This window comes from Podarcis filfolensis, assembly GCF_964270895.1.
Source record: "Podarcis filfolensis genome assembly, chromosome: W".
Classification (NCBI taxonomy): Eukaryota; Metazoa; Chordata; class Lepidosauria; order Squamata; family Lacertidae; genus Podarcis; species Podarcis filfolensis.
In genome coordinates, this window is record NC_139619.1 from 37048103 (window position 1) to 37075090 (window position 26988).

Sequence of the window (26988 nt, forward strand, 5' to 3'; positions counted from 1 at the left end):
CTGGAAAGGGGGGGAAATCCCATCAATAAAAGAATGGCAAATTAAACTTTGTGAATATATAAATTTGGCAAGATTCACAGCATTCTTAAGGGGACAATCGGACCAAAAATTAGCAAAAGAATGGGATTGTGTTAAAGAATATATGAAAAAACATTGTTCTGGAGTAAGTATATCGGTATGTAATGAATGAAGCTTTGCAGGGTTAAAGAAATTGAAAAGCAGTGTGAAAGGTGTAAAGATAGAGGTAATTTACATTAGATACAACAATTCAGAAAGATTAAATTTCTTGAGGTCTCAAAACAGAGGAAGGAAGTCAATATGTGTATATGTATGTAAAGATTAGTATGATGGCATGGGGTTTTTTTTTGCAGGTGTGGGTTTTTTCCTTTTTTGTTTTCTGTTTGTTTTGCTTTGATTTTGTTGGTTTGTTCGTTTTTTTAGGATTTTATGTTTGTAATTTTTCTTGTAACTTTGCATTGAAAATAAAAAGTATTAAAAAATAATCATAAACCCATCCAAATGGGTGGCCGTCCCTTTCTCCTGCAGCAGGGAGTTCCAGAGATTAACTATGCACTTTCTTTGATCACCATCAAATTGTCTGGTCCCTTCCTTCCTTCTGCAATGCAAACCCCTATGGTACCCTCACCCCAATGCTCTCTGAGCATCCCCATCTGTCCCTGACTCCAGGAAGCTGACTTGGACCCCCCAAACTTACATGTTGGGCACGATGTTGAGGCGCCCGGCATCTGGTGGGTTCCCGTCCTGGTAGGATGAGGCGCTCAGCTGCTGCTGGTGGATTCGCCCGTCTTCCAGACCGAGGGCTTCGCTGCAGGAACCTGCGTCGAGAGGGTGCACAAATCCAAAGGTTTAGAGGCGCCCCCAGCTTCGCATCCGTGGATTTGCAAAGCCAGTTTTATTTTTATGTTATTACACTAATATGCCGCCCTTTTCCCATGGATCTCAGGGCACATCGCAACACGCGTCAGCTTAGAAATCGGCACAACAGCCTCTCGAGGTAGGCCAGTGTTAGTTCTGCTGTATCCAAGGTTCCCAAAAGTTTTGGAGTTCCTACCCGCTCAGTACCACGAACTCTTCCCCAGTGCCCCCTAACCCTATCCCATAAGTAAACAAAAACCATTGCTCAGGACAGCAGTTTGCACAACCCGCTAGAGGAGACAACGGTAAAATTCAGCAGCGAATACTGCATGCAAAATATTTTCACACATTCTGATCAATGGAAACAGGACAGAGGAAATTTATGGCGTATTTATGTATAACCACTTTCCAAACCCACACAAACCTTCACTGCCACAGATGTACGGTAAGTAATTTATGAGAAAAATGAATCACTATCACCAATAATGGTCTATCTTGTGACAACTCAGAATCATGAATAATAATAATAATAATAAATTTTATTTTATACCCCGCCCTCCCCAGCCAGAGCCGGGCTCAGGGCGGCTAACACCAGTAAAATTACAGTAAAAACATTATAAAAACCAATTTAAAATACAGGTTAAAATGCAATTTAAAATGCAGTCTCGTGCTCTACCCACTGGGCTATCCCATCAGCACAGAGGAATGAAAGGTGACGAGTGCAGATCTGGGAGAGGGCTGGGACCAAGCCCCCCCCCCGTCTGGGAAGAGATGCGCTTTACCTGGCTGGGGGAAGGTGAGCCCTTCAGGAAGTGGCCATCTGCTGGGGGACACCTGCAAGGATGGAGAGAAAAGAAAGCCACCTTCCGCTAGCCAGTTTGGATAAATGGGAATTGCCCTTCCTGCTCTCCTCCTTCCAGGGAGCTGGCGGTGCTGTCACTTGGCTCCCTGGTTTTAACTGCACCACAGCCCTGCGAGGAAGGCTGGAAAAGGGTAACCAAGAGATACCGAGACGAGATTAAAAACTGTTCTTATATGCAACAACTGCGGCAAGAGTTTTGTTAGCCCAGAGATGGAAACAACAGGAGCTAGCAGAGTGGCAGGTGAAACTGATGGACTTTGCAGAACTGGCGAAACTGACGGGAAGAACCAGCGAGACCAGGCATTCCAAAAGGACTGGAACAAATTTATATTATATTTGAAAGACAACTGGAAGCAATTAACACCATTAGCTGGGGTATCCGAAGATCTGTAAGGTGAAATTGCTACCTATGCAGGTTGAGTAATATACCGTAATATTTGAGGTGATGGTATAACAAGGATAGGAAGTGAAGCGAAATGTAAAGATGCAAAGTTTAATTTTGTGGACCGTCAGACAGGAGGGAGGGAAGCCGTGAGGCTCAGTTGAGCCAAAGAAATAAAACAAGAGGGTGTGATGTTACGTAATGTGATTATATGTAAAACCAATGAAAATTTTTTTTAAAAAAGAAAAGAAATGTTGTCCAAGTGAATGAAAGATAAATAAAGAGATGAATGAATATGGAAGTTTAAAAAAAAGAAAAGGGAAAGGGAAAGGGAAAAGGAAAGCAAAGAAAAGGGTAAGCAGCCCCAGCCCAGCCCACAAGCCTCTTGGCTGAGTGGGGATTTGAACCCAGTCCTCACCAGTCCTCGCCTGTCACTTGAACCACTTGTCCTTGGCTCCCTCCCTCCTGGAAACGTGAGTCCTCAGCAACCCCCTCCCATCCATCCTGCCTCGATTCCCCTTGGCACTCTCACCTGAGTTGCGTGGGGCACGGAAGGCTTGGGTGGCTGTTTTTCGGAGGTCCAGGAGCTGAAATAAATATTGCAAGGACTTTTGCTAAGGGGTTCCCCACAAAAGCTCTCAAACTGCGATCGTTGGTGGAGGAATGTCTCTCTAGGGTCAATTGCTTAGCCAAGCCTGTCTAATCAGGTGCTTATGGGAAACTCGGAGCCAAAGAGCCCTCTCGCCTCCTGTGGCTTCCAGGAAGTGCTACTCAGGAGAATTGCTGCCTCTGACTGTTTACAGGTAGGTAGCCGTGTTGGTCTGCCGTAGTTGAAACAAAATAAAAAAATTCCTTCCAGTAGCACCTTAGAGGCCAACTAAGTTTGTTATTGGTATGAGCTTTCGAGTGCATGCACATGAAAGTTCATACCAATAACAAACTTAGTTGGTGTCTAAGGTGCTACTGGAAGGAATTTTTAAAAAGTTTGTTTTGCCTGTGACTATGGAAGCAGAGCAGGGCCATCCTGTCTTGCTGCCTTTGCCAGGCCTCTCCTCCTCCACGAATTTGCCTAATCCTCTTTTAAAGCCATCCAGGTTGGCAGCCATCGCTGCTTCCTGCAGCAGAGAGTTCCACAGTTTAGCTCTGTAGAATCGTACAATCGCTGTTAGGATATTGATGTTCCATTCCACCCTAAGAGGACCAGATATGTGGATTGTTGTGTGTCACATGTCTGTTTACATTCCAGCACAGCTTGCTGGGAACTTCCGTTTGTGCATTGCTTTTGCTTAGTGTTCTCTCTGCTCTTAGACATGAAGGAGAGCAGACATGTTTTCTTTGTCTTGATCTATGCTGAATAAACTGTTTGTAAATATGCTTTACATATGCCTCTGTCCGCCCTTCTGAAATATACTCGGAGTCCAGTGTGGATTTCATGCTCTTTATTCAGCTCATAGTAGTGAGGAATGGAAGTTCCCCCAAAATGTCTGCTTTATATACATTATTTACACAATGGGCCCCACGTGATTGGCTAATTCTGGGATTCTCCTGTAGGCCAATCAGGTTGTGGATTCACTTCCACCTGGAGTTGGATTGGGTGGCTCCTGCGGACCAATGAGACTGCTGCATTCTGGATCCTATTGTTCTAGGATCAATCAGACTGCTGCATTCTGGATCCTATTTAACTCAGTACATAACACCTTCTGTTGCGAAGAGTTAATTACTCTGCTGATTAGAGGGTGCTCCAGCTTCTGAGGAGTTCTGAAGCTGTGGGTCGCTGTTTGATGCTGTTCCGAGGACCGGAGTTTGCCTGGCTACCGGCCAGTGGGCTGGAGCCAGCTGGGGGCCTGTGAATTGCCCCCGTTCCCCTGGAAACATCCCATCAGGGTCATCTAACCCAACCTCCTGCAATGCAGGAATCTTTTGCCCGACACGGGGCTCAAAGCCCCAGCCCTGAGATGAAGAATCCACCGACTGAGCTATCTCACCAAACCCACAGCCCAGACACCAGGCTGGGGGGCAGGCTCTAAAGGAGACTCCCCCCGCCATGCATTACCTGCTGGTCCCAGCAGAGGGCGCTCCACTTTCGGGCACACAGCCGACCTCATCGTCGGCGTCTGGGCAGTCAGTGACCCCATCGCACCTCTGGGATGCTTGGATGCAGACCCCCGACGTGGCGCAGCGGAACTGGGAGGGCAAGCAGCCCCCTGGGATGGAGGGCTCTGGAGACGGGCCGACTCCTGCCAAGGGAACCCACAGCACAGATCCGGTGAAGGAAGGATCGAACAGGATTTATTACGAACCCCAACTCTGTGTAGAAAAGTAACCCAGCCTGCTAAAACGTACCCCAGTAACCAAGCCTGTAAGAAAGGGAAACAGTTCTTACTGCAAGCTTGCAACTCACGAAGGGTGAGGGAAAGTTTAGGCTGACCGACTGAACTGACCGCTGTCAGAAGTTTTTTTATTTTTTATAAATTTTTATTGATTTTCCAACATGAATTAAAACACTTTACAACTAACAATTACATAGACAAACAAACATATAAACACGTATAATTTCATAACCTTTTTTTCTTAAGCCTTATTTCAACGACTTCCCCATACCTCCCTTTTCTGCATCCCTGTTTTAAACTTTTTCAGCAACCCCTAATTTCAATTACTTATGATTCAATTTCTTTAATCCTTTTTCTCTTACCCAATCATTTATCGCTGCAATTCTGTTTTACGTTACCCATGACATTTTAGCACTCATTGATTTTACAACAATCCTTAAGATAAACTTTAAATTTCTTCCAGTCTTTTTCCACCGTCTCTTTTCCTTGGACGCGGATTCTGCCAGTCATCTCAGCCAGTCCCATATAGTCTATCACCTTCGTCTGCCACTCTTCCAGCGTGGGTAGTTCTTGTGTCTTCCAATACTTTGCTAAAAGAACTCTTGCTGCTGTTGCAGCACACATAAAGAACGTCCTATCTTTCCTTGACACCAATTGGCCTACCATGCCCAGGAGAAAGGCCTCTGGTTTCTTATGAAAGGTACACTTGAGGACCTTCTTAATTTCATTATAGATCATTTCCCAGAAGACCTTAATCCTTGGGCACGTCCACCAAAGGTGGTAGAAAGTACCTTCAGTTTCATTACATTTCCAGCATTTATTATTGGGCAAATGATAGATTTTTGCAAGCTTGACTGGGGTCATGTACCACCTATAAATCATTTTCATAATATTCTCTCTTAAGGCATTACATGCCGTAAACTTTATACCGGTGGTCCATAACTGTTCCCAGTCAGCAAACATAATGTCATGACCAATGTCTTGTGCCCATTTAATCATAGCTGATTTAACCGTCTCATCCTGTGTATTCCATTTCAACAGCAAGTTATACATTCTTGACAAATTCTTAGTATTGGGTTCCAACAATTCTGTTTCTAATTTTGATCTCTCCACCTGAAAGCCAATTTTCCTGTCCTGTTTGAATACTTCATTTATCTGGTAATAATGAAGCCAGTCTCTTACTTTAAACTTCAATTTCTCATAGCTCTGTAGTTTCACTTTTCCCTCCTCTTGTTCTATAATTTCCCAGTATTTTGGCCATTTAGATTCCATATTAAGTTTTTTCACTTCCTTAGCTTCCATTGGTGACAACCACCTAGGAGTTTTGTTTTCCAACAGATCTTTATACCGAATCCAAACATTATATAATGCTTTCCTAACAATATGGTTTTTGAAACCTTTGTGAATTTTTACCTTGTCATACCATATATATGCGTGCCAACCAAACCTGTTATTAAACCCTTCCAGATCCAAAATATCTGTGTTCTCAAGAAGTAGCCAGTTTTTCAGCCAGCAAAAAGCCGCTGATTCATAATACAGTTTTAAGTCTGGCAGGGCAAACCCCCCTCTTTCTTTTGCATCAGTTAATATCTTACATTTTATTCTGGGCTTTTTGCCCTGCCAGACAAATCTAGATATGTCTTTCTGCCACCTCTTGAAACAGTCCATTTTATCCACAATCTGCAATGTTTGAAACAAAAACAACATTCTCGGCAGAACATTCATCTTAATAACAGCAATTCGGCCTAACAAGGAAAGTCTCAAATTTGACCATATTTCTAAATCTTTCTTAACTTCTGTCCAACATTTCTCATAATTGTCTTTAAATAAGTTCACATTCTTAGATGTCAAATTAATCCCCAGGTATTTCACTTTCTTTGCTACCATTAATCCGGTTTCACTATAAAACCTCTCTCTTTCAGCAACTGTTAGATTTTTCTCCAGCACTTTCGTTTTCTGTTTATTCAGCTTAAAACCTGCTACTTGACCAAATACTTGTATTAGCTCTAAAACTCTTTTCGTACTAGTGTCTGGCTCTTGTAAAGTTAATACTAGGTCATCTGCAAACGCTCTCAGTTTATATTGTTTAGCTCCGACCTGAATCCCTTTGACCAGCTGGTCCCCTCTGATCATGTTTAATAAAACCTCCAAGACAGATATAAAAAGTAATGGGGATATTGGGCACCCCTGTCGTGTCCCTTTTTCAATAGCAAATTCTTCAGTAACCACATTATTTACAATTAATTTTGCTTTTTGTTCAGAATAAATTGCACCTATACCATTCTCAAAACCTTGGCCTACCCCCATACCTTCAAGATTCTTTTTCATAAAGCTCCAAGAGATATTGTCAAAGGCTTTCTCCGCGTCCACAAATATTAATATTGCCTTAGTATTAATATTGGCTTCTAATAATTCCATAATATCTATTATGTTTCTCACATTGTCAGATAAATGTCTTCCTGGAAGAAAGCCAGCCTGGTCTTTGTGAATCTCTCCCACCAAAACTCTCTTCAGTCTTTTTGCCAAAATGTCTGCAAAAATTTTGTAATCCACATTAAGTAATGATATAGGGCGGTAGTTCTTAATCTGGTTCTTCTCAGTCTCAGATTTTGGTATAAGTGTAATATACGCTTCTTTCCACGATTCGGGTGCCTTCTTCCCCTCTAGAATTTCATTACAGACTTCCTTCAACGGTTGTACCAGCCATTCTTTCAAAGCTTTGTAGTATCTGGAAGTCAATCCATCTGGTCCTGGAGATTTTCCCAATTGCATATTTTGAATGGCTCCCTCTATTTCTTGCTCAGTTATCTTCTGGTTCAAAGTCACCTTGCTTTGTTCAGAAATTTTTTGTAATCCATATTTTTTAAGAAATTCTTCTATCTCTTTTTCATTCACCGGCCCTTGTGCATAAAGTCTCCTGAAATAACTCTGAAAACAGTTTCTAATCTCATTTGGTCTATAAATATTCCTTCCTTCAACTTCTAAGCTTGTAACCATATTCAGTTTTTGTCTCTTCTTCAATTGCCATGCCAGAAGTTTCCCACATTTGTCTGCCGATTCAAATGTCTTTTGTCTCATTTGTTTTATTTTCCATTCTATCTCCTGATTCATCAGTTCCATGTATTGCCTCTGATAAAACTTAATTTCTCTCAAAATTTCATGGGACTTTGGCTTTGATCTCAGTTTTTTTTCTCCTTCTTTTATCCTTTCCAGAATCTTATCCTTCTTCTCATTCTGTCTCTTCCTTTTTATAGCATTCTGCTGTATTAAAAATCCTCGCATGACGGCTTTACTTGCGTCCCAAATTACTCTTTTCTCCGCCTCTGTTCTCAGATTTATCTCAAAGTAATCTTTCACCGCTTTCTGGGCCTTTTTGTACACCTCTTCGTCTCTAAATAGAGAGTCATTCATCCTCCATCTGAAGGAACCAGCTGTTGTTAAGTTCATCTCCATCTTTACAGCATTATGGTCGGAGCAAGTCTTTGGGCAGATTTCCACTTTCTTTATCTTTGGTGCCATCCCACTAGTTACCCAAATTTGGTCAATTCTAGTCCAGGTCATTTTTGCTTCAGAAAAGAAAGTTCCCTCCCTCTCAAGAGGGTTCCTTGTTCTCCAAATGTCAATCAGATCCATATTATCTGTCATTTCAAAGAAAGTCTTTGGTAGTCTCCCATCCTTGGAGACCACCTGTCTTTGTGCTTTATCCATATTTGTAGAGACCACTCCATTCATATCTCCCATCATAATTACATTATAATCCAGATAGTCCATTAATGTCTCATGCAATTTCTTGATAAATTCTGATTTCCCTTCATTTGGGGCATATATTCCTATTATCAATAGTTTTTCTCCTTGGACTTGTATTTCAATTGCCAAATATCTTCCATGTTCATCTTTAAAAATTAACTTAGGAGCCAACTTTTCCTTTGCGTAGATCACCACTCCTCTTTTCTTCACTTTATCTGATGAAATAAATTCCTGTCCTAATCTTTTATTAATAAGTAATTTTCTATGTACTCTGGTCACGTTTGAAATATCTGGTACTTCCTCTAGATTTGTAGGTTCCACCACTTCCTTCAGGAGGTCCTCTTCGTTCCTTTCCAGAAATTGTTCTTTGTCTTGCACTGTTTTTATTTTCATTTTCTTTCCTTTGTAGTTAAAAGACAAGCCTTGTGGAAACTCCCATCTAAATAATATATTGTTCTTTCTCAACAGAGTGACCAAGTCCTTGTAATGAGCTCTCACCTCCAGAATATATTTAGGGATATCTTTATATATCTGCACATAGGAATCTTTAATCTCCAGAATTCTTTGAAAGTGTAGGTTTAATATTTTATCCCTCTCCTCCTTAGATCTTAAAGTTATCAGACAGTCCCTTGGATTCTTTCTACTTTGTCTCCTACCCAATCTAAAAGCAGTTACTATCTTGAATTCCTCCTCCTTCAAATTTACTTGCCAAAATTCCGAAAGCTCTTTTGTAAGAAAGTCTATCAGATTATCATTTTCACTTTCTGGAACCAGTCTCAGTCTCAGATTTCTCTCTTTTCTCTGTAATTCCAGTAAGGACAGGGCCGCCTCATGCTCATCCAGCTTTTTGCAGACTGGTACTAACTTTTCCTGTGTAGTTTCTGCAGAAATTTTTGCCTCTTCAGCAATCTTTCGAATTGTGGCATTTTCTTCAATTAATTTATTTATTGTCTCTGTATTGGATGTGACACTTTTGGTATTTAGGTCTAATTTTGTTGACAGTTCTGTCAGCTGTTTGGAATTTTCTGTGCTCTGCTTAGTCAAAGCTTCCAAGGCCTCATTTATTTTAACTAATGCCTGTGTCACTGGCTCCATAGGTATAGTTGACACTTTTTCCTGCCCAACTGCACCTGCTGGAACTGAGCCTGATATAGAGCCCCTTTTCCTTTGTGCAGCTTTACTTTTAGCTCTTGTTGTTATCTCCTCTGCTGAGCCACTCATGTCCCAAGGTCGTTCCCACAGGAATTACTTTCAAATGGAAAACTCCACTGGCCTGCTCTTTGCCATCTAATTTGTAACTGTTTCCCTACAACCCTCTAGAGGGAGCAGTCCAAAGTCCAAAATACAAAGAAACAAGGATTCCCCTCAAAAATAGCAACAAATCTTCCAATATATTTCCAATGGTAGAGCTGTCAATTAGTAACTTCTGCAAAGTCCCAAACTTGTAGCAAATAAAGTCCCCACTTTGTAATAAATAGGCAAAGCACCAACTTTGTAACAAATCTCTAATGGCAGTTCTCAGTCCCGGTGACTTACTTTCAAGGCAGTCCTTTCCAAGGATTCAAAACGGCAGAAAATTTCACTTCTTTACTTCTTTCATGCAGGTAATACAAATTAAATCTTCCCCCCCGCTCCTGCCTGCTAAGGGGGAAGTTCAAATTCAATGTCCGAGTTAATCAGTTTTAAAATTATTTTCCGTCAAATTGCAGCTTTGTATTTCGTTGCTTTAGCTGTCATGCAGTCCGGGAAAGGCAGACTTCCTTATTTTTTACCTTCCCCGTTTTCGGCCAAATTTCAAAGGTTATTTTGAAGTTGTTGTTCAATCCTACTCACGGATAGTCAAATTAAGTTCCAAATGTCAGGAAGGAATCGGCGCTCTCCGTCCATGGCGACGCGGCTTCACTCCACGGGCTGGGTAGCGACTCTCAGCACCGCGCTCACACCCGATGCCACTCCGGAGCCTTTAAAAAGGCTCCTTTGCAGTAAGGGGGGGCGCTTAAGGTGCCCACCGAGTCTCCGTGTTCACAGGCTTCCGCGCCTGTGATTTTAGGGGTTCCCGCTTTGCCGTAGCGGTCAGACCCGAACTCGTGGAGTAGTCTCCCTGAGCGGAGCTCAGCGGGAGACCGCCATTAAGCGCTGGCGCCGACCGGAAGTCCTGACCGCTGTCAGAAGTTGGCAGAGACTAGCAGTAAGGAAGCAACATTATCTTTGAAACTTGGAATCTGCTTGATTTTAAGAAGAAATGGGGGGGGGGGCGGAATTATAATGTATTTAAGAGAACACTGTAAACAACTAAAAACTTTGGCAGGATTTGAGTAATGCTTCTGATCATGCAAAACTGTGGAAAAATGGATTACTATTCTTAAAACAAACTAGACAAAATACGATAAGCAGATGAAAATAAAGATTGATAATGGTAACCATAGAAGGGCGGAGGGAAGTCAAGGGATTCAGAGACTCCTAAATGAGGAAGTGAATGATATGTTTGAATTTAAACTTGTTTAGAGAGAGAGAGAGAGAGAGAGAGAGAGAGAGAGAGAAGGGCCATTTGGGGGCGCCAGATTTTGGCCTCACATGGGGTGCCATATTACAAAAGAATACCAAAGTCTGAACCTTTTCCTATTCTGCAATCTCCTTTTTGAGCGGAGGCGACCAGAACTGCATGCAATATATTAGATGGATTGCTTGGTTTTACGTGCTTCTTAAGGGGTCTCTGCCCGCTACTCACCGCAGTGCCTCTCATCCGAGAAGTCCCCGCAGTCGTTGAATCCGTCGCAAATGGCCCCATGGGGCCCCGCAGGGACGCAGCGCCCGTTCTGACACTGGAGCTCCCCGGTCCAGCAAGGCCTGGCAGTGGGTGGCATCGTTGGGGTCCCGGGAGGCTCTGGGGACACTGAAAGGGGGCAAGGAGGGTGGGGAAGTTCGAGGGTTTAGACAGAAGGAACAGCAACGCCCAATCACCAGGGTGGTGCGTGCTCTAGTTCAGGCATCCTCAATCTCAGCCCTCCAGATGTTTTGGGACTACAACTCCCATCATCCCTAGCTAACAGGACCAGTGGTCAGGGATGATGGGAACTGTAGTCCCAAAATATCTGAAGGGCTGAGTTTGGTGGTGCCTGCTCTAGTTATCTCCCGCGTGAGGCTACCTTTGAAGGTGACCCGGAAACTACAACTAATCCAGAATGTGGCAGCTAGACTGGTGACTGGGAACGGCCACCGAGACCACATAACACTGGTCTTGAAAGACCTACATTGGCTCCTAGTACGTTTCTGAGCACAATGCCAAGTGTTGGTGCTGACCTTTCAAGCCATAAGCAGCCTCGGCCCAGTATACCTGAAGGAGCGTCTCCACCCCTATCATTCTGCCCAGACGCTGAGGTCCAGCTCCGAGGGCCTTCTGGTGGTTCCCTCCCTGCGAGAAGTGAAGCTACAGGGAACCGGGCAGAGGGCCTTCTCGGTGGTGGCGCCTTTCCACCAGATGTCAAGGAAATAAACAACAATCTGACTTTTAGAAGACATCTGAAGGCAGCCCTGTTTAGAGAAGTTTTTAACGACTGATGTTTAAATGTATTTTTAACCTTCTGTTGGAAGCCACCCAGAGTGGCTGGGGAGACCCAGCCAGATGGGCAGGGTAGAAATAATAATTTATTATTATTATGATTATTATTATTATTAGTCACCCACCGCCAATACGCCTCGCCAATCCTGCCATCCTACCTTTCCCACAGCCCAGCAGCTCCACGCGGAGGAAGATCCTGTTGTGGAAGTCGCGGGGAAGGATCCGGACATGCCGGGCGCGCACCATGCGCTGGAAGGTCCTGACCACGGGCGTCGAGTCATCGGAGTTCCCTTGGAAGAGCTAGAGGGAGGGGAAGACACCGAAGGCCCCATCGTCAGAACTCATTCAACGTTACAAAGCACCTATTGAATGATATACCGTCTCTTTTTCTTTGTATCACTTTATTTCTTTATAATTAAAAACTTTTCAATAAAGTACGGTATTAATACCAACGTTACGAAGCACCTCGTCATCAAGAAACATATACGGACCAACCATCTTTTGAGACATGGTCTGAGGACCTCACTACCCTGGCTATATTTAAACACATCTCTTATCAGCATCATTTTCTCTTCCTTCCTCCCTTCTCTTTCTTTTGAAATTGAAATTGAAATACTTTATTGTCACTTGTACAACTTGTATACAGTGAGATTACACGAGCACCCCCCACTCAGCTCTCTTAGTCTTAATTCCCCTCGTTTACCCACCAAACCCGAAAGTCAGTTGCCCTGTTGTTCTCTTTTCATTCAGCAGCCTAACGGATAGAAGCTGTTCTTTACCCTGTTGGCGCGACTATTCTTGCTTCTATATCTTCTGCCCGAGGGCAGGAGATCAAGAAAGTGCCGGCCAGGGTGTGAATCATCCCTGAGAATTTTCCTCACTCTCCAGCGGATTCACGGGACAGCCCATAAAACCTTGTGCTGTATCCACCACCCTCTGTAGGCACCTCCTATCCGTTGATGTCAAACCAGCGTCCCACACAGTGATGCAGTAGGAAAGGACACTTTCTATTGTGGACCGGTAGAAGGAGATCATCAGATGTTGATTGACATCGTTCTTCCGCAATACTCTGGGGAGACGGAGTCTCTGTTGGGCTTTCTTAACCACCTGGGTTCTGTTTATTTTCCAAGTAAGGTCTTGACTGAGATAAACTCCTAGGACTTTCAAGGAAGAGACTCTCTCCACACAGCGGGGCTGGTTCTCCTTTCTTCCTCCAAAAGTCCAACACCATCTCCTTTGTCTTGCTGGTATTAAGGTGCAAGTTGTTCCCTAGGCACCATGCTCTTTCTCTTTCTCTTTCTCTTTCTCTTTCTCTTTCTCTTTCTCTTTCTCTTTCTCTTTCTCTTTCTCTTTCTCTTTCTCTTTCTCTTTCTCTTTCTCCATTGAAAGGTGGTAGACTCTCCTTCCTTAGAAGCTTATAAGCAGAGCATAAGTGGCTGCTTAAGCCGAGATTCCTAAATTTCAGCGGGTTGGACTAGATGACCCTTGGGTCCCTTCCATGATTCTATGCAATACAGATGTCCTACAGTTGTTACTCAACTAAACCCATAAGATCAACAGTCTTAGATACAGACGCACAGAGTCCCGAAAGCATCCTTTGCCAACCTGGTGCCCTCCAGGCATTCTGAACTACAACTCCTGCCAGAGTGCGCCGACTGGGACTGACTGCAGCTGCCTCCCAAAACATCTGGAGGGCACCATGTTGGCAAAAGCTGCCCTGTGGGCCCATGATCCTAGCCCTGCAGTGCTGTAGGGACTTCATTCCCCCCACTCCACCCGCTTGAGCCAGGGGTTAGAGTGCCGGACTAGGACCGGGTTAGAGACCAGGGTTCGAATCTCCACTCGGCCATGAAGATCACTGGGCCGAGTGGCTGCCTCTCAGCCCAGCCTACCTCGCAGGGCTGTTGTTGGGGGAGTAAATGAGGAGGGAGAGAAGTGACCGGGGACGCCACCTTGAGTTCCTTGGAGAATAAACAAATGAGATAGACCATGTGGGTCTTGCACCTTTAGGTCAGGCACGGTGCCCGCGGAAGAGGCCTCGTGGTAGTCGTGCCACCTCATGCCATCCAGGCTGAACCGCAGGAAGAAGCTGGTCACGTAGGCATCAGAGGATCCGGCCCCCTGCACCACCACCCCTGAGCAGGGAAGGCAATTTTAGAATGGTATCAAAAGAAATAAATTATGTATTACATGAAATCAATCAGTAGGCATAAGACTCATACCCTGAGTCTACGCTGTCTGATCATCAGTCTACATGCACTCTTTGATATTAGAAAACAGGGACAACAGCTTGACCTACATTCAACTGGGCTGCACTGCAGGCTACAGCCGCATGCTGCATGCCCCCATGCAACCAGCCCATGCAGAATGTAGGCACCCTATATATGTTGTTGTTTAGTCGTTTAGTCGTGTCCGACTCTTCGTGACCCCATGGACCAGAGCACGCCAGGCACTTCTGTCTTCCACTGCCTCCCGCAGTTTGTTCAGACTCATGTTTGTAGTTTCGAAGACACTATCCAACCATCACCCTATATATAGAAAGGAGCAAACCAGTGGTATTTGAGGGAGCAGGCTAATTGTTGAACTGAAATACAATTAAGAAGAAGTATATTAATAGTGAAATAATTACATATTAAGCTCTAACTTAAAAGGATTTTTTATTCATAACAAACTTAGTAATGCAAACACATTGGTATTTGGCAAGAACGAAAGTTCCTTTAGAAACACAATTTACAAAGACTCGTCGTCTAGTCTCTAGAAACTTCCTATAACATGAAATAATAACAGGTGTAAATATACGATGCAAAGTACTAATAATTATAAATAGCAGAATGTAGGCACCCTATATATAGAAAGGAGCAAACCAGGGATATTTGAGGGAGCAGGCTAGCAGGCGGGGCCCATGACTTACATCATAGGAGCCTACACAACACACAAACACTGTTGCTGGATGTACGCTTTATTTTATTTGTTTGTTATCTTATAGTTTGGAAATGTACATCCAGTTTTCTTTCCTTTAAATTTTTTTGGGACCCCCAAGAGAGTGGGGCCCTAAACTATAGCTTGTTTAGCTTATACAGTCATACCACATGTTGCGTCCAATTCAGGTTGCGTGTTTTTGTCTTGCGTCCCGCGGCAACCCAGAAGTACCAGAACGGGTTGCTTCCGGGTTTCACTGCTCGCACATGCACAAAGCACTAAACCACGCTGCATGCATGCGCAGACACGGCACTTCTGGATGCGAACGCTTCGAGTTGCGGACGCGCCTCCAGGGCAGATTATGTCCACAATTCAAGGTTCCACTGTACGTAAATCTGGCACAGCCCCCACCCAACCTAAGCCGGCTCTCCTGCGAGCTTCCTTCCAGAGCGAGGGGAGCACCCACCTGTCAGGTTCCTGGGTTCCCCCAGATCCACGTGCAGGAAGGGGGGCCGGGAGAGCAGCTCAGGATAGACGTCTGCTGGGGGAGCCCAGCCCTGGAGGTCGGCGCTGGGCAGGACGCGGTTGAGGCAGGCGGCATGAGCCGGGTTCTCTGGCTGCTGCGAAGAAGCCGTGAAGCTGGCGTCCGGCAGAGAGGCAATGCCCAGCGGGCCATAGCAGAGGTCTGGGGGGTGGCACAGAAGGGAGGGGGGGTCAGGAGAGCGCCTGGCATCGTGGAAACACATCACACCCAGCGTTCGAAACTCCCATCGTTCTAGGCACGTATTGCGCCAGGGAATTTCATTAGTGTGAGGAGTTTCTGAGCAATGGGAGCCTAAGATTTCAGATTGAAACTGCAGAGTGGAAGGAAAGAAGGACCTTTTTCTGCCTCCCCACTTCCAGCTACTCTCTGAGGAAGAGACTCCCTTAAGAATATTAGGGGGGTGGGCAGGGAAAGGACTAGACCATGTGAAAAATGAACAAAATATTTTAGCTGCTGTTCATTCATTTCCAGCATTGTATTACTGTTATTTAAAAAGCGCACTTAGACATTCCGTTGTGGTGCCCATAACCTAAAGGTGCCATTTAGCTCCCATATCTCAGTTTCCAACACTGATAACATCTCTTTTAAGGGTCCACTTTGATTGGAAAAGCCATTCTGGATGAGCTCATCAGCTGCTCCAGCTTTCCCTCCCTCCCTCCCTCCCTCCCTCCCTCCCTCCCTCCCTTTCTCTCTCTTGTTTCATAAAATTTACACACCACTTGATCATGAAAAACAACAACTCTCCAAAAAGCTGGGCACAGAGAGAATAAAACAATAAAATGATGCATAAATACAACACGTATTCAAACAATAATATCATAAATAAAATAGAAACAGATTTTAAAAGACAGCAATTTTCTGTGATAAAGTGTGGCAGGACCCGAACTTTGGGACTCCCTGCCTCTTGACACCAGGCAGAGGCATATTCACTGTGCTCTGTCCGAGGTGACGGAGCTTGTTTGCATATAGAGCCCCGCCCACCAAGCAAGTGGGAGGAGCAACCCTTTCTTGGACAACCTCCATCCCGGAAGGGGGCTCTCTTGGTTGCTGCAGACGAGAAGCCCCAAGTCATAGGCCTGCATTTACCCAGGTGCAAGGAACGATGCGTGCAGAGTCTCACCTCCGAGAGGGGGCATTGGGAAGGTGTTGAAGGGCAAGGCTGTGGTCAAGGCAGCCGGGCTGGCCACGGTGGGTCCCAGGGGTCCCAGGGCTGGCACAGTTGGCAGAGCCGTCTGGTTCTCACCTGCATAGGAAGGAAACAGGAGGGGTGGGGCAGATCCTGGGGTGACGCCCTGGGCCACCACCAAACACGAGACCCTGGGGGTAACTAGGGTTTTGAGCTGGGGAATTCTGTTTAGTCTGCTTGTTACCTCAATACTCCTGTGAGTGCTGCATTGTAGGGGGTTGGAGAATTTATTATTATTATTATTATTATTATTATTATTATTATTATTATTATTATACCCTGCCCATCTGGCTGGGTTTCCCCAGCCACACTGGGTGGCTCCCAGCAGAATACAGTCATACCTTGGGTTACAGTCGCTTCAGGTTGTGTTTTTTTGTGTTACGGACCGCCGAAACCTGGAAGTACCGGAACGGGTTACTTCTGGGTTTTGGTGGTTGTGCACGCGCAGAAGTGTTGAATCTCAACCTGCTCGTGCGCAGACCTGCCACTGTGGGTTGCAAACGCACTTCCCGCACGGATCACGTTCGCAACCCGAGCGTCCACTGTATTACCATATTTTTCCGTGTATAAGACTAGGTTTCCCCCTAAAAAATAATGTCAAAAATTAGGGGCTGTCTTATATATGGGGCCATCTCCCCCCATTTTCTTAAACCTGAGTCCCCAAAAATAGTGGGCGTCTTATACATGGGGGCGTCTTATAGATGGAAAAAGACAGTAATAAAAATAAAAAAGCAATAAAACATCAAACATTAAAAACTTCCCTAAACAGGGCTGCCTTCCAACGCTACAATTCCAGGATGTTGCGAAATATTTGGGAATTGTAAGATTTGAACATAGCGTCCCCAAAGTTCAAAAAACAAGGAATAAAATTCCCCAGGGGCAAGATAAGGAAACAGGGGTCGTCCCCCATGATTAGCGGCAATTGGATCATTGCAGGGGGTTGACCTACTTAGTTGTGATTCCTGAATTGCAGGGGGTTGGACTAGATGACCGCTGGGGAGCCCTCCCAACCCTGCAATTCTAGGATTCTGTGATTCATCGGAGGCTTTTAAGCAGAGGTTGGCTATCCATCTGTCAGGGGTTCTTGAGCTGTGAATCCTGCATCTAGAGTTCTAAAACTTATTCCTCATTCGGTGCAGCAAATAATTCACAATCCCAGTGTATATAAACGCACAGGCCTGGGGAGAAAACTGAAATTGTAGAGTCTGTCCGATGTGGGGTGGGAGGAGAGGTGCAGGGTCTCTGCCCCCTTTCCCTGCCACCCTGGGGGGCTCACCTGCCTCCACACAGTAGCAGCAGGCGTCTCCTCGGCCCTCGACCAGGACTCGGCCCTGAAGGACAGAGGAATGCGAATCAGTGAGGAAGTCGGCGCATGCTCAGAGGCACCCTTGCACCCTGGTGCACAGGAAGAGGAGGGAACGTGCCAGACTCACCTCAGGGCAGGCCACTGTGCTGTAGGGGCAATATTGGGAGCACTGGACGGTCAGGTTGGGCAGGCATTGGCACACCTGGCACTGCCCCGAGCGCCAGCGGTCGCCGATGGCATGCGCCCGGCCGTGGTGCTCGCACTCTTCGCACGGATCAGTCTGACACCTGCAAAGGTGGAGGGAGGGGCTGCAGGAGATCATGGCTGGTGGATTCCTACCAGGGCCCCTCATGTAAGTGGGGAAAGGCAGCCGGGCAACCTCCCCTCCCCCACAAGAAAGAGCAGACAAATCAGTTTTTTCTTTGTTTGGCTTTTGCTGGTTGACTGCAGCCGATTCAGGCAGAAACCATGGCAGTCAGGCAAGAGAGAGAGATCATGGATCAGAAATGTTCTCCAAGGAGAATGACAGATTTGTGATGTCCAAACTTTTTTCAAAGAGGACCAGATTTGATGAAGTGAAGGGCCATGAGGGCCGACCAAAGTTGTTGAATTTTTTTAGGATTGAAGTTATCTGCTTTTTTTAGGATTGAAGTCATTCTGCTTTATTTATGAAAGATATTTATATACCACCATCTCTCTCTCTCTCTCTCTCTCTCTCTCTCTCTCTCTCTCTCTCCTCTCTCTCTCTCTCTCTCTATATATATATATATATATATGAGGCTCACAGCAATAACATCTTTAAAAAACCACATATGAAATACCGCAAAAACATGATGAACCATTGAGGGAGGATAAACCCTCCATTGCGGGAGAGAAAAGTTTTCAGCTTCAGCCTCTAGTGAAAAAGGAGCACCTCGTAGGGCCTCCAAGCAATGGCTGGCTCTGTGTGGCTCACCTGCGGGCTTTGCGGTAGATGGCTCGGCACTGGCGGCCGTTGCCGTGCTTGCTGGGGTTGTTGGGGCTGCGGAAAGACCACTGGATGCTCTGCACCCCGCAGGGACCCAGGCACTCGCCCCAGGGCGACCAGGAGGACCAGCCGCAATTCACTGGCAGTAAGCCCTGGAACACCAAGAATTGCAGACTCCCACACTAGCAAGCAAATGAGCTATTGCTTCTTAAAACAAAAGAAAAAAACAAGCCCCTTTTGCCAAGCTTGGCAACCACCTCGAGTAGCAAACAGACCAATGAAAGTTGCATTTTTGCGTGGGTAGGAAGGGTGTCATTTTCCTTTGGCTGATTTAGGTCCTCGGCTTTTAGACTCCAGAACTGGCACAAACAGGGATGGAAATCTGCTTCAGTTCAAAGGGAGGTATGATTGTGAAATATACTCAGAGTCGCAAAGTGATTTCATGCTCTTTATTCAGCTCATAGTGGTGAGGAGGAATGAATGAATGAAAGTCCCCTCAAAGTATCTGCTTTATATACATTATTTACACAATGGGCTACACATGATTGGCTAATTCCAGAATTCTACTGTAAGCCAATCAAGTTGTGGATTCACTTCTATCTGGAGCATGATTGGGTGGTTCCTGCCAGCCAATCATACTGCTGCATTGTTCTAGGACCAATCAGACTGCTGCATTCTGAATCCTATTGTTCTAGGACCAATCAGACTGCTGCAGTTTGGATCCTATTCAACTCAGGACATAACACCCCTCCCCTCTAAGTTCCAGTCCTGCCCGGAAGGTCGCATTCATAGTCCTCGAGGTACGCCGGCGGCCTACGTGTGCATTGCGGCCTGGGGTGTTCCCTGGTCCGGGGTTCAGGTTCTGGCTCATGTTCCAAGGATGCTGGCTGTGATGGGCCTGTTTGGTCTGGCGCAACCGGCTCGCTCAGTCGTGGTTCTGGTTCCGGTGTCCTTTCGGCCTCACGGGTCCTCTCTGTATTTACTGATTCTGCCTCTCCTGCTGGCCCCTCCTGCTCTATGGGCCTCACTGCCCCTCTGTTCCCTTGGGACTCCTCTGACCTTTCCTCCTCCTGGTTTTCTCCCGGGAATCGTCGCCGTATCTGGTCGCAGTGGCGGCGCCAGCATTGCCCCCCATCCGTTAGCACCTCGTACGACACGGGACCAGTGACCCTGGTGACTGTGGCGGGTACCCATGCTGGGCCTGCCCCAAAATTCTTTGCATACACTGGGTCCTGGGCCTCGAAGGTCCGGGGGTTCCTGCCTTCCCCCACCACTACCTCATCCTGAGCTCTATCGGGGTGAAGGCGGTCCAATCTGATTGCAAGGCGCCGACCCATTAGTAGTTCAGCGGGGCTCCGGCCAGTCGTTGAGCTGCGGGTGCTGTGTTGTGCTAGGAGGAATGTGGCAAGGCGGTACTCCCAATCCCCTTGCGTCATGCGGCGAAGGGTGTCCTTGGTGGTCCGCACCATGCGTTCTGCTTGGCCATTGGTGGCAGGGTAGAATGGCGCCGAACGGGTGTGGCGGATGGCGTTCTGCGCTGTGAAGGTTTGGAATTCTCCTGACGTAAATGCAGTCCCGTTGTCTGAGACGAGAGTGTCAGGGAGCCCGTGGGTTGCAAACAGCCTGCGTAGTACCCGGATGGCTGCGGATGTAGAAGTGGACGGTACCAGTGCGACTTCCAGCCATTTGGTGTAGGAGTCCACCACTCTGAAGAATGTTTTCCCCTGAAAGGGACCAGCGAAGTCCACATGCAGGTGTGACCATGGTGCTCGGGCGGACTCCCAGGACTGGACTGGGGCCCTTGGGGGATCTGGGCGGGATTCTTGGCAGGCCTGGCAGTGTTTGACCCAGGCCTCTATCTCTCCGTCGATCCCCGGCCACCACACATAACTCCTGGCAAGGGCCTTCATTCTTACTACCCCTGGGTGTGTCTCGTGTAGGGCTGTGAGGACCCTTTTGCGGAGGGGCTGGGGAACAACGACCCTGCTTCCCCATAACAGGCACCCCTTGTGGGCCGACAGTTCATGTTTGCGGGTTGTGTAGCCGGCGAATTCTGGCCCGGGGCTACTGCTGGGCCATCCCCTCCACACCCAGTCCAGGACCCGGGAGATGACCCTATCTTTCTTGGAATGGTGTGCAACTTCTTGTGCCTGAATGGGGCGGTCGGGAAGCAGCTCCAGGCTCATAACCTCTTGTGCAGGTGCTGGGTCGGGGCCTGTTTCCGGTAGTGGTAGCCTGCTGAGGGCGTCCGCATGGCCCATCGCCTTCTCAGGGCGGTGAATCAGTGCATACTGGTAGCTGGCAAGGAAAATTGACCACCTGAGGACACGAGGAGACAGCACTTGGGGGGTCTGCTTTTCGGGGGCAAACAAGCCAAGCAACGGCTTGTGGTCAGTCACCACGGTGAAGGGCCGCCCGTACAAGAAATCATGGAATTTTTTTACTCCCTTCACGATTGCCAGACCCTCCTTGTCGATTTGCGAGTAGTTCCGCTCGGTTGCGTTGAGTGTCTGGGAAAAGTATGCCACCGGTACCTCTCTTCCATCCGGGAGTTGGTGTCCCAGGACAGCGCCAATGCCATATGGTGAGGCGTCGCATGCTAGCACCACCGGCAGCCTCTCGTCGAAGTGTGCCAAGACCGAGTTTGAGACAAGCAAGTCCTTGACTGCCTGGAATGCGGCCTCCTGGCGCTGGCCCCACACCCAAGGGGCCCGCTTGTCCAGGAGTCTGTGTAGGGGCTCCGCTACCGCCGCCTTGTGGGGAAGGAAGGAATGGTAAAAGTTCAATAGTCCCAAGAAGGCCTGAAGTTCAGTCTTGTTCTTGGGCGCTGGGGCATCACAAATGGCCCGTACCTTGTCTCCAGTCGGGTGGACCCCTTCTGCGTCCACCATAAATCCCAGAAAGTCCACCTGAGGCACTCCTAGTAGACATTTTTCCCGCTTCACCTTGAGACCCGCCGTCTGGAAACGGTGCAGAACGGTGCGGAGGCGGTCCTCAAACTCCTCTGGTGTGGGCCCGGCAATCAACACATCATCGAAGAAGGGTGTGACGCCAGGAATCCCTTTAAGGAGCGAGTCCATTAGATTCTGGAATATGCCTGATGACACGCTGACACCGAATTGCAGCCGCTTTACCCTGAACGCTCCTCTGTGCGTCACAATCGTCTGTGCCTCTGCTGTGGCCTCATCTACTGGCAGTTGTTGATATGCTTGGGCCAAGTCCAGCTTGCCAAAAATTTTCGACCCAGCCAGGGTGGCAAGGACGTGGCTGACCACTGGTACTGGGTATGCATGGGCCGTGAGGGCCTTGTTTATGGTACATTTGTAGTCTGCGCAGATGCGGACCGAACCGTTAGGCTTGACGGGTGTGACGATTGGGGTTTCCCAGGGGGCATTAGGCACCGGCTCCAGCACTCCTTGCTCCACGAGTCGGTCCAATTCCTCGTCTATACGGGGTTTCAGGGCGAACGGGACCCGGCGGGCCTTGAGCCTGACTGGTCGTACTGCGGGGTCAAGTTGTAGAGCAATGGGGGGGCCCGTATACTGTCCCAATTTCCCATCAAACCCCCCCGGAAATTCCTTGCATATGGCACAGATAGACAGTCCACGTCCACTTGTAAGGTAGTGTGGTTCACCCCGGTGACGGCTAGCCCCAGTGGTCCAAACCATGCCAATCCCAGTAAGCTAATGTAGGGGCCCTTGACCACAAGCAAGTCCAGTTGCCGCGTCCGCCCTCGGTATTGCACCCTGAAGGTCCCCACCCCCATTGTGGGGACCTTACGTTTCTGGAAGACCCGGAGGGTGAATGGGGCCGGCCTGAGTTTGGGACCCCCAGTAGGACACAGTTTCCTTAAGGTCCTTGCCGAGATTATGGATAGAGTTGAACCCGTGTCAAGCTCCATGCGGCATGGGGCCCCCTCTATCTGTACCTCTACATAAATTTTCTCTACGTTGGGGTGGGGCAACTGGTATACCTGGAAGTCCGTGAGCTCCGTCGAGTTGCCTTGGTGTGTTGGGCCCCGGGACCTGGGGCTCTTGGATTGGTCATCTGATGCCTGGCGTCGGGTGGGCCGAGCTCGACACACCCGGGCGATGTGTCCCAATTTTCTGCACTGCCTGCACTCTGCGTTGCGGAAACGGCAGGTCCTCCTCTCGTGACTTTCTCCACAGCTTGCGCAGTTCCCTCCTTCTCGTCGAGGCAGCTGTGGTATGTGGGCTGCTTGAGTGCGCTGCTGTACTTGGTGCACCTCCTCCCTGTTGGATCCTGAGTCGTCAGTGAGGTCTTCGTGGTGGACCCTCGGTTGGGACGGCTGGCTCGGCCGTGCCTCTTGCGTCAACCTCTCGGCAGCTTCCGTTGCCAGGGCCTCCTCCAGAGCGACCTGGAACGTTAGGTCCTTCTTAGCGTAGAGGCGTCGTTGCAGCTTCTCATCCTTCAGGCCACCGACGAGGCGGTCACGAAGCATGTTCTCCAGCTCTGAGAAGTTGCAGAACCAGGCAGCTTGGCGGAGAGAGGTCACAAACCCTGTTATGGTTTCCCCAGGGGCTTGCCGCTTTGCATAGAAGGCATTTCGACGAGCCACCACTGAGGGCTGTGGCGAAAAGTGCCCCTTCAGCTGTTCCATTATTGTTTTGTATGGAACAGTAGCGACGTCTTCGGGTGCAAGGAGAGCCCAGGCGATTTCAAAGGTCTCCTCTCCGCAGATGCTGAAGAATATTGCCCTCTTCTTGGCGTCTTCTTCATCGGTGACCCCTTTGGCTTCTAGGAGGAAGGTGAAACGGGAGGCGTACGCTTCCCAGTCTCCAGATGCTGGGTTGAACGGCGAGAAGCTGCTGTCGGCTGCCATTCTGAGTTCCTTGTGTCCCGGAGCTGAAGCCTGGATACACGGTGCGAGGCAGCGGTGCGGCAGGTGGCGGTGCTGCGGTGCTGTGTGTGGCAGTCAGCTCAGCGGGATCCCACCTTCGTCGCCAGTGAAATATACTCAGAGTCGCAAAGTGATTTCATGCTCTTTATTCAGCTCATAGTGGTGAGGAGGAATGAATGAATGAAAGTCCCCTCAAAGTATCTGCTTTATATACATTATTTACACAATGGGCTGCACATGATTGGCTAATTCCGGAATTCTACTGTAAGCCAATCAAGTTGTGGATTCACTTCTATCTGGAGCATGATTGGGTGGTTCCTGCCAGCCAATCATACTGCTGCATTGTTCTAGGACCAATCAGACTGCTGCATTCTGAATCCTATTGTTCTAGGACCAATCAGACTGCTGCAGTTTGGATCCTATTCAACTCAGTACATAACAGATTGGCAGGCAAGGTGACACAGCCAGTTATGTGGAAGGGAGGAGGAGGAGGGTGGGGAGGTCACAAGGGAGGAAAGAGCTCTGCACCTCAGCTTGGAATTATTTGGAAGAGTGGAGGGGAACAGAGGAAACCTTTCTTCCCTTTCAGTCTTTTCTCTCCCCCTCCTTTTTTCTTTTCCCCCCCTTTTCTAAGAATATGCTATACGGAATTTCTGAGGGGGAAATTCGCTAGGGATCTCGCCTTCCCCAGAAACCCCTCCACATAGCTAGGGCGCGAGAAAATGAGCTCGAGAAAGCCCTTTCCTTCCCCTGTCGCACCAAGCACCACATCTTCTTTTATTAATAAAAGACCCTGCTTCCCTCTTTCTGGTATGAAAGCGTATCAATATGAACGGGGACTTGGGAATGAACTCTGTATTTACATACTGCTGCGTATAGCCCAATCAAAAGCATCGGATTTGGACAGGTAGCCAATAGCGGATAGCGGTCTCTAGTGGACAGAATCTTTCTTGTGCCGCTGCCTGTTTCCGTTCTGCAGAGCAGTGGAGCTTTGCCAGCTTGACTGAGCTCCTGAGTGGCCGCCTGCTGAGAGAACAATGGACTCAGTCCATCAAAAGCCCATTACCTGGTTTCTATTGCCAAAAGTGATCCTTTGTTGCAAGAAATCTGTCAAGCCACTTCCCTTATGGACTGCCGGCTTAGGAAAAGCCCCTCACTTCAGAAAATCCTCGAAAATCAACCTCCTGCATCAATTTCCTCCATTCCAACGCCATTCTTGCCCTTAAGGAAAGGACTCTTTTCCCCTCTATCTCCCGCCATAATCCCTCAAGCGTGAGGACACGTGTACACCCAGGGAAGTGCCCAAAGGTGACAATTACTGAGCAGTTAGTTGGCCAAAGAAACCAAGAGCCCATCCCCAGACTTGCCCCAGGGTATGGATGTGCAGGAGGGACGCGGGGGGCGCTGTGGTCTAAACCACAGAGCCTAGGGTTGCCGATCAGAAGGTCGGCAGTTCGAATCCCCGCGACGGGCTGAGCTCCCGTTGCCCAATCCCTGCTCCTGCCAACCTAGCAGTTCGAAAGCACGTCTAAGTGCAAGTAGATCAATAGGTGCCGCTCCGGCGGGAAGGTAAATGGCGTTTTTGTGCGCAGCTCTGGTTTGCCAGAAGCGGCTTAGTCATGCTGGCCACATGACCCGGAAGCTTTATGGCGGCTCCCTCGGCGGCCAATAAGGTGAGATGAGTGCTGCAACCCTGAACCTAATGGTCAGGGCTCCCTTTACCTTTAGCTTTACTTAAGAGGTGCCTGGACATGTTTGCCTGTGTTAAGCTTGTACTGAGTGAGAAGTCTGGACATGTTTGCCTATGGCCTGTCCACCGTCCCTCAGACCTGTGGGAATGTTCAGGGATGCAGGAGAGGATATATTGTCTGATTATATCCTTATCCAACTTGTGTTAACAAGTTCCACAATTTAGCAGAGTAACATTCCCCTCTTCTAAAATTGGCAGTGGATGCGTTTGCTCAGGCTCGCTAAAGCCTCTATAATAACTGTATAGAGGCTCGCTAAAGCCTCTATAATAGCCTCTATAATAACACAGTCTTCTAGAAAAGTGTAAAAAGAGTTTACTCACATTCTGTTCACAATCGGATCCCAGAAGGCAGACTTAGCTTAGAAAAGTAACATACACTTGAAAACTATTCCGTAAGAAGACAGTCCCTTTGTCCTCTCTTGGCTGGAGGCCAATAGGGCATCTTTGGCTAAGCAGATGTTGCTTCTTCGATGCATGTGGTGAAAGAGAGAGAGAGATGGCTGCCCTGCCCTGTGCTTTTGTCCTTACCTGCACAGGTGAGGCCACACCCACCTTTAGTCACATGTAGAGGAAGTTTGTCCCAGCCCAGAAGGAAACAGGAAGTTTACCTGCTGGCTGGACAAACATTCCTCCCCATGTGTAAACATGTGCACTCTAGGAATGTTGTACTTGACTGCTCTTGTGCTTCACATCCCACAAGAGCATGTGGTGGGCCGGACTATATTTTGAAAAAAATAATGAACGGATTCCTATGCCCCACAAATAACCCAGAGATGCATTTTGAGCAAGAGGATACATTCTACTCATGTTAAAACACGCTGATTCCTGGACCAGCGATTGAGAAGGCGATTGGGTCTGTACACAATGTATTCTGGGTGACCGTGGGAAGTTTTAAAAGTCAATTTCACCCCATGTTCGGGGTTCTTACTCCTGTGGGAACCTGTTGCGCAACACCCCAGAGGACAGGATCACACTTCAAAATGACCTTGACAGATTAGAGAACTGGGCCAAAACAAACAAGATGAATTTTAACAGGGAGAAATGTAAAGTATTGCACTTGGGCAAAAAAAATGAGAGGCACAAATACAAGATGGGTGACACCTGGCTTGAGAGCAGTACATGTGAAAAGGATCTAGGAGTCTTGGTTGACCACAAAGTTGACATGAGCCAACAGTGTGACGCGGCAGCTAAAAAAGCCAATGCAATTCTGGGCTGCATCAATAGGAGTATAGCATCTAGATCAAGGGAAGTAATAGTGCCACTGTATTCTGCTCTGGTCAGACCTCACCTGGAGTACTGTGTCCAGTTCTGGGCACCACAGTTCAAGAAGGACACTGACAAACTGGAACGTGTCCAGAGGAGGGCAACCAAAATGGTCAAAGGCCTGGAAACAATGCCTTATGAGGAACGGCTAAGGGAGCTGGGCATGTTTAGCCTGGAGAAGAGGAGGTTAAGGGGTGATATGATAGCCATGTTCAAATATATAAAAGGATGTCACATAGAGGAGGGAGAAAGGTTGTTTTCTGCTGCTCCAGAGAAGCGGACACGGAGCAATGGATCCAAACTACAAGAAAGAAGATCCCACCTAAACATTAGGAAGAACTTCCTGACAGTAAGAGCTCTTCGACAGTGGAATTTGCTGCCAAGGAGTGTGGTGGAGTCTCCTTCTTTGGAGGTCTTCAAGCAGAGGCTTGACAAC

At 47.6% G+C, this 26988-nt stretch overlaps 1 protein-coding gene across 1 annotated transcript in view; it reads right to left on the reverse strand.

The window, feature by feature from the left end:
* Positions 1-26202, reverse strand: part of LOC310753735 (SCO-spondin-like) — a gene marked incomplete at both ends in the record, with an annotated part of 32355 nt that extends 6153 nt beyond the window's left edge. The window contains 14 exons of the mRNA XM_083595079.1: positions 716-836; positions 1659-1710; positions 2653-2707; positions 4174-4357; positions 10926-11090; positions 11915-12056; positions 13761-13891; positions 15142-15360; positions 16340-16462; positions 17682-17736; positions 17839-17998; positions 18667-18830; positions 18920-18935; positions 26198-26202. Coding sequence (XP_083451205.1) covers positions 716-836; positions 1659-1710; positions 2653-2707; positions 4174-4357; positions 10926-11090; positions 11915-12056; positions 13761-13891; positions 15142-15360; positions 16340-16462; positions 17682-17736; positions 17839-17998; positions 18667-18830; positions 18920-18935; positions 26198-26202 — 1592 coding nt within the window. The remainder of the gene's footprint in view (positions 1-715; positions 837-1658; positions 1711-2652; positions 2708-4173; positions 4358-10925; positions 11091-11914; positions 12057-13760; positions 13892-15141; positions 15361-16339; positions 16463-17681; positions 17737-17838; positions 17999-18666; positions 18831-18919; positions 18936-26197) is intronic.
* Positions 26203-26988: the final 786 nt, after the last annotated feature.